Here is an 8,224-nt window from a genome sequence, read left to right on the forward strand (position 1 = left end):
GTTTCTATGATAAGCACTATAGGCAGCCAGAAGGGCTGCAATTCTTGATGAGTTTTGATACGATTTCGCGTCTAAGAAGAGAAAGAAAACGTATATTCAGGTCAGTTGATAACGAATCATTTTGCGCGCAGGAGCACCGTGCTGCAACCACGTTAAGCTAACGAAATAACTAGGCAGCTAAAAAAAAAGAACAGCACTTGAGTTCATCAAGTTCTTGGGTTTGGCAAAGCTGATTCTCTTCTTAAGTTTCAGAGTTGTTATGCATTTAGTAATTAAACTGGAACGTTGCTTTTTTTTTGCTTTACTAATGTATTTTTGTGTTGATCGGAACTATCACTTTTGGTACTTAAACAATCTGGTTAATTAAGGTGGCTTGAACAGCGATTCTCCAGGCTACGATCTTTGAAGACGAACAGCCCCGCCACGTACCCTTAAACAGATAACACTCGCGATCGCACCTGTTACACATGTGCGCTTACGTACGCCGGCCGTCTTCCATAGCGCCAGTGTGGGAGGTCAGCGCCGCCCAAGCAGCAGCTATACTTCGATCGGCAGGGCATGGTCGCTCGCGCCTTATCTCGACAGGGATCTGCAGACGTACGCCTCATACCTCTGTGCGTGTTGTGTTCTCACAGCTCGGTTTGCGTTGAAGCGGTAGAGAGCACGAAGGTTATTTCGCTCGCCGCAGCGGCCGCGTTTCCTTGCTCCAGAGCGTTGTCGAGTTACGCCAGACCGGGTGCTAAAGGAGTTAGATACTAGTCCTCACTCGCATAGCATTCCACGTTGATTGCTTCGCCTTTACAGAGAAATTGTGGCTTTTTTCTTTTCAACTACAATTTGCGAAATGCTTCCCTTCGCTAGCACATAAGCTGTGATTCGCAATAGGATATTTCCTGCACACTTCGCTCCGTATGCTTCTCACATAGGAATCATATGCAATAACAAAGCCAACGTTCCGATCGTGGGAAAAGCACCTGCAACTGACGCGTGCAAAGCGGTGACAGAGGCGTTCGAACAAATCTGCAATAAGCTCAAGCAAAAAAGTAAGAAAGAAAGAAATAAGGAAAGGGAAAAAAGAAAAAAAGAAAGAAAGGAGGAAAGAAATTAAATGAAAAATCCCAAAGAAAGTGTTTAATACGTCTTCTGCCCTTCACTTTTTCATTTTGATCATTTTCTTCTTTTTCCTTCCGGGCACTGCCACTCCGTCACCGCACCTCATCTAAAACCCCGCGTTCTCGCAACGTTCATCCTCAGTCCACGGTTATATACGTCGTGTTCGTTTTAGCTGCAGGGTAATTAGGTCACAACGATTAAGCCTCTACGCTTCAAAAGGCTGTTGCTGCCATGGCTCACTTTTCTGTTCAACGCTAAGCCGCTTTCCATACCGTTAGTAGCCGCGTATTTTTGCCAGTCTTCCTCCTCAGCTTGCACGTTTTACACGGTCCTTCTCGCGCGCCGTGTTCACTCTGAATAACTGCAACGGGCTAATATACAGGGTATATATATATACGAAGGGAATTTTGAGGGTTCGTTTCTTTTTTTGATACAATCTGAGTGAAAAACCAGCAGATAATGAAGCCAGGACACACCACACACACACACACACACACACACACACACACACACACACACACACATATATATATATATATATAATATATATATATATATATATATATATATATATATATATATATATATATATATATATATATACCGGCCTTCGTAAGAGTTACGAAGGCCGGTTATCAGTTGCTTTTGTCTATAAATTGTGTGTGTCTTTTTTCCCACATATTCGGGTTTAGCGCGAATACTCAGTCCGACTATTTATGTATTTATACATAGTTGTGTGTGTGCATACATGCAACTCATTCAACGTTAACACAATAATTTATTTAATTAACACGGGAACTGCGGTATAAGGTTTTGTCTTGCTCCCTCTCCTTATATATATATATATATATATATATATATAGAGAGAGAGAGAGAGAGAGAGAGAGCAAGAAAAAACCTCATACCGTAGTTCCCGTGTTAATTAAATAATTTAATGAGTTAACGTGCCGGGGCTGCTGCTATACAACGTCCACTTAAACAGCTCACACTGTTTTCATGTGCTGGCTCTCCTGTAATGCAACACGACTTGCCCATCCGCTGTGGCGCAATTAACAGCAGCTCACAAGAAACAAGGAAAGACAATACAACAGACAAAAGGCTAAGCGCATACTGAACATTTCAACGGGGCGATACGAAATGCGGCGGACATTGTCTCTGGTAGGATTTACGAGATTTTTTTTTTCTAAACTATTAGCAGGAAGCAGTGATTGCTCGTGCTCCAAACTCAATTACTCTTCGCACAACGATAAGCGCAGCGTATATTTAAAGCATTTTACTGTCCACTTATTTATTTAATTATATATTCCTTATTTTTGTTCAAGCTATGCAATTTCGCAGAACCAACAAAGCTTCGTGTCTGTATGCGAAGTGTCTGGTTTTGTGTTTCCCGCGCGCAGCGACATCCTTTTATATCATCCACTTTATTTTATTATACGTTCCCCTCTAGCACACTAACGGAATTGATAAGGCCTTCAACGCTAAGCAAGCGCTATAGCTTTAATGAAAATACGACGCTAGCTACGCAATATCTGCTTGCGCGGGATCTTCATGCGCAGCAGAATGACGATTGTCAATCTGCGAATCTTATGCCCCACAATTTTGCGCAGCCATGATTTACGTGGAAACTATGCTCTAGCAGTCCCTTTTTAACACGAAAGCCTTAGATGCTCCATGAAACGCGAAAATTGACTGTCGGCGGCGTCCACACGAGTGATGCGAAAAATCACCGCCTGATGACGTTACCGTGTGCGGTGAGCGCGACGTCACTGGTTACCAAAAATCGTGACGTCATCATAACGCATTACCACGTAGTCGTGAGGTCACTTGATGACGTCGTCGCGTGGCATCATCGCTTGGTCAGCGGTGGACCAATCACAGAGGCAGTGCAAAACCAGGTAAGGTGCAGAAAGTTTGCAATGCCTCTGATCTTGAAGGTAGTGCAAAACGCGTTAGGTAAAGAAAGCTTTCGGAGGAGGGGCGGGGGAGGATGAATACATCGACTGATAAGAAGAAGAAGAGAAGATGATGATGGTTTTCGCCTTCGAGTCGTCTTAACCGAATGCAAATGAACCCTGCGAGGTTTCCTTTTTCTTTTCCTGCAAAGCCTTTTATATACCTGTTACTGGTGACTCACCGGTTTGCACCGTTCGAGGCACGTGACCACTTCTGCCTCGAGTTCCAGCGTGCTGCTCCCGGTGAACGCGAACGCCTCGAGGTAGCTCTCCAGGGATTTGCTGTGAGAGTCGATGGTTCGAATCTCACGCATCATCTTCGCCTCCACGGGACACCTGCGTCAGTATATACGCGCAGGTATGCGCGTGCATTGCATTTACAGGGCCGCTACTTGATGGACCGATAAATGTGCACGTGATAAGAAATAGCTTATTGAGAACCCTTAATGTTACCTTACGGTATCCGATAAGTCTGACAGTTGTTTTTCTCTGGTGGATTGACTAGCAGTTTACTGTTTCGTGAATAGTTATAGGTCCCTGCACCGTAGAGGGCCGAGAACTTGTGAAGCTGTCTGGTGAGCAGAAGTTTTTTTCCCGCATATTTGTGTACATAGACACGTGGATGAATGAACTGACTGAAGGACTGATTGATTGATTGATTGATTGATTGATTGATTGATTGATTGATTGATTGATTGATTGATTGATTGATTGATTTTGATTTTGTGATAGACGCTTCCATAGTACGGAAACAAAGACGAGCACAAAAAGCCACGTTAAAAAGTCGCGCACGAGTGCACTTTTTTCATTATTTGGGCATATTTATTCCGTCAGTAAGTAACACAGTGCCGTGGCGTACTCACCCTGTTTTGTCTATGAGCGTCAGATTCGTGGACCCCGTTCCGTCGCGGGCGATCAGGTTCTTGATGAAGATGCCGTACGTGTCTGGAAAGCAGCAAAAACAAAATTTTACGCCGCGAAACTGTCAGAGTTAAAGAATACATTATAAGTGCTTATCACACCATTGGTGCGAACCAATGGGATTGACGTTAGCTTCGCTGTATAGCGAAGCCGTGTGGACAACTTGCGAACGTATAGCTTAGCAAAAATTCGTTCCTGGTTAGTTGACTCATAACCTTAAATTCTGGATAACACGGATTCAACACAAGACTAGCGCTTGTCCCGTGCCATCAATGTTCTTTTTTTGTCCTAGCTATGAATCCGCACTATCCGTTATACAAACCTCGTGAAGGGATGGTTAACTGTAAGCTTCCCTGCCTTTTGTAAACACCATTCACGAATACTTCGCACAGGCCACAGAGCACTCATGAACCATAAAACGAGGAAAATTTCGACGACGTGACGAACCTCACAGCTCACCATAGAGAACCGCCAGCCGCGGACGCTGCGCGGTGTACACAGATTGGGGTACTCGTGATCACGGCGATACCGTGACTACATCTCACGAGAGGGCTGGTTGACCTTCACAAGTCCACGCTTCCTGAAGTTCAAGCTACAAGATACTCTATCAGGCGCGGCGCCAGAGTTGTTATCCTGGAAGTGGAGTGGGGGAAGGGGCAGCTGCGAAGAGATCCCTCTGGGCAAGGGCATCTCTAAAGTACTGACCCGAACTTTTAGTTCAATTGCTGTAATCAAACCAGTGGTGTCGAGAACCCTAGAAAGAGCGCAGTAGTGTCTTGGAAAGCACGAATATATATTTTTATTACCGCTGCCTTAAAAATCCCTTTGGGGTTTCGATATCGTGGGCATGGCTTTACTGTGACGTGTAACCAGAGTCTGACGTAGAACTAAGACACGTGGTGCAGCATCTCGTGGCGTACTAGCAGCAGCTCTGGCGTCTGCTGTTAGATGCACGTGGCGAACGTAAACTGCGATGAGTGGAATTGTTCGTCCAGCGACTCCGACAGCGATTTAGGGCGCGTGCACGACGCAGCGTTTAACTGTGTTCACTCGTCAAAATAATGTCCACTGCGGCGGGGCTGGCTAGCAGACGCTGGGCGAAGACAAATTTAAAATCGAACTGAAACATTTTATACGTGTTGTCTGGCACCAGTGTGTAAAAAGAGCGTCAACACTGCATACCAAGGAAACGAGAAATGTCCTTCCTGCGTCGTCTCAAAATAGCGCCAGTACTCCCTTAAAGGGACACTAAAGAGCGAAACGATTTTTCTCATATTAGTAAAGTACTCTTTCACGATACCAAAAACACCACGCTTGCTGCGAGAAGACGCTTAGTAAGCGAAAAAAACACGCAAAAGTAAAATGTGGGTGGCGACGCCACCTTGAAGTTTCCGCACCATTCGCAGTGACGCCACATGTTTGACGGGCGCCTACTAGGGACTACGTAGTTCCTAATCGGTAAAAATGAAGTACATTGTCCTCTGAAGGGCCATAGACTTAACATACCAAGTTTGGGGTCCTTTTGTTGAGCCCAATGGCGCCAAAATACGATAAATACACTTCGAAATCTGTGACGTCACGCGGGGAGATTTCGGCGCGAAATTTAAAAATGAAACGTTGAACTTGATCTTCTCCTCTGTTAATAAACCTATGATGGCAAAACTAACGACATTAGAGTTCTCAAAGCACAATTTATCGATCTACACCTATTCATTGTTTCTCTTTAGTGTCCTTTAAAGGAGCATTAAAGGAGGTCCATAAGCATATATTCAAGGAGCTTCTCATGGGCCCTCCAAAGTTGGGGCTAGAAATCTTACACAAATGCCAGAATTTTTTTTTCGGAAATGTCCTAAGCTGAACATGGCTTCAAGGAGTGATCCGAGTGATCAATACCTCGAAGGCAAGGGCCGTTGAGAACGCTCACCTTCTTCGGACATGCGCACTTGTACGCGTACCAGCTCGCCCAGCGACACCGATTCGCGTTCGTTGCCTCGCATGTCCAGGATGTGCAGTGACAACTCCGGCAGGGGCGGCTTTTCCCCGGCTGTGGTCGGTCTGTCTCGGGTCCCTGAGGTGCAACGGTACGAAGATTAAGTGGTACCCTATCAGTAGTGACCAAAGCGCAGCACCTCCTTTTTTAAGAATACATTTCAAGGGACTACAGTGCCGTTAAGCACTTATTAAAAAAAAAAAAAAACGATGGGATTACGAGATATGTACGATCAGAAGGAGATCCTTGTTAGATTGAAATTTCCTGTGAAGACTCCGATGAACTTTATGTTTATTTATTTAATTATTTATTTATTTATTTATTTATTTATTTTATTTTTTATTTATTTATTTATTTATTTTTTTATTATTTATTTTATTTATTTTTATTTATTATATTTATTTATTATTTATTTATTTATTTATTTATTTATTTATTATTTATTTATTTATTTATACACTACTGGTAGCCTCTAACTGTGGCTGTAAGCAGGAGTGGGTGTAACAAGTACAAAACGAAGTGAATAAATCAAGATACAACAATCGTGCCACAACAATGGTTTCACAAGAACAAGAAAAGAAAGAGCGCTCCACACGAGCAAGATACAAGCCGTATACGCAACTTTTCAAGCACTGGTACGCGCAAACTGATTGCAAAGAGATATGACAGTATTTCATTTCACGTAAAAAAACAACAACAAAAATAGTGGAGACGCGACAGCCACATCACGTCAACTAAAGGGGGTTAAACAAAAGGTTACAATGCGGTCTAATGAAAAACGAAACAAATAAGTGTAAAGCATATGGACAGCGTTCTATACTACTATGGTCGGTAAATGATTATGAAAGCGATTACAACTGAAGAATCTGTACAAAAGAATCAGAAAAGAATGATGAATTTGGTGCAGCGCTCAGAAGCAGGGCAAAGGAAGGAAGAAACAGCGGACACAATTCCTTCGTCCTACTCGTGAGCGCTACAGAAATTTTCATCATGAACATCAACCAACTCAGCTTTTCATCTTAATGAACAAGATCTTGTGACCGTGGTACCGCGCATCACAGCTACGAAAAGCAAGCGAAGCGCTGCTGCGATTCCTCAAAGATATATCGGATCAATTGACTATCTGTGACATCGATGCGGAGTTGTTACGACGGTCGGCGGCACCGACAGTGTTAATTTTTGTCTAAAGGGGGGTGCCGGTTATTGTGGCGCTCTTTTCCTCAGGATGGCCAAGACCACTCGAAAGATACAGGACAGAAATACTTAGAAAAGACTAGCACAAACACGAATATACTTAGTAAAGACTTGCAAGACATGAAATACTTAGAAAAGACTCGCACAACGCAGAAATACTTAGAAAAATCGTACATTACAATGGAAGGCTATAGCCGGACGAAAAGGGACTTGAGCTGGCGCTGTTTTGAAGGCTGTCCAAAGAGTGAAGCTGCTGCATTTTTTTTTATTTTCCCCTCTCAAACCCTTCCTTACCTTCCTCGTGAAGGGTAGCTCAGCCCTGGTTAACCTCAATGCCTTCTGCTATCCTTGCTTTAATACTTTAAACCCTTTTCCACCAGTGCAGGGTAGCAAACCGGACGCTCGTCTGGTTAACCTCCCTGCCTTTCATTGCTTCTCTCTCTTCTGCTTAGCCTAGCTTTTATAATTCGCTTCATCGACGCTGCCGGCCTCGGCGAGCGGCTTTAAACCCAACACTCCACGTAGTGCGTTCAACCCTCGCCCTACCTTCCCCGCAAGCTCACCATTTGTGTCTTTCCTCCTCTTCTCTATCCCTTTCATCCCCTTTCCCCCGTGTGTGTACCGGTTGAGGTGTCCTCTTCGAGAGACAGTTATCGTGCACACCAAACCCCACTTCTTATTTCTGAACAGAATCACCTATATATTGAAGACTCACGTTTTGCCTCTTGATTGACACAAGGTTGGGGATACTTACGAGACCTTGGCGGACGCGAACTCAGTCTTGTTGCCGACGTCGAAAGTTGCATGAGACGCCCGATGGCCTTGTCCATCGCCGTGAACCACCTGGTCGTTGCTCTGATGACCAACACGTTGGCGAAGTGACCCTCGCCTGCGGGAGAGCGCACGCTATTATAGCAAGTTGTCGTCGCGCACCCGGCAACAAAAATTTACGGAACGTGGCTACAATGCAATGTGAATTTAAGTTCTGTTATTGCATAGCGGTTCTAATGTAGAAAGCAAATGTTAGGTCGCAGGGGATGTTACGGCTGGAACC

General features: G+C 44.2%; 1 protein-coding gene across 4 annotated transcripts in view; it reads right to left on the reverse strand.

Annotated features, from left to right (window-relative positions):
• LOC119404743 (uncharacterized) overlaps positions 1-8,224 on the reverse strand; it is a 153,672-nt gene that overhangs the window by 35,350 nt on the left and 110,098 nt on the right. The window contains exons 12-13 of one of the 4 annotated variants that reach the window (XM_049418997.1): positions 3,929-4,010; positions 3,248-3,401 (exon numbers count right to left, since the gene is read on the reverse strand). The exons of 2 other annotated variants lie outside the window; for them this stretch is intronic. In XM_049418997.1, coding sequence (XP_049274954.1) covers positions 3,248-3,401; positions 3,929-4,010 — 236 coding nt within the window. The remainder of the gene's footprint in view (positions 1-3,247; positions 3,402-3,928; positions 4,011-8,224) is intronic. One more of the 4 variants, XM_049418998.1, reaches the window with a different exon arrangement.

This window comes from Rhipicephalus sanguineus, chromosome 9 (assembly GCF_013339695.2).
Source record: "Rhipicephalus sanguineus isolate Rsan-2018 chromosome 9, BIME_Rsan_1.4, whole genome shotgun sequence".
Lineage (NCBI taxonomy): Eukaryota > Metazoa > Arthropoda > Arachnida > Ixodida > Ixodidae > Rhipicephalus > Rhipicephalus sanguineus.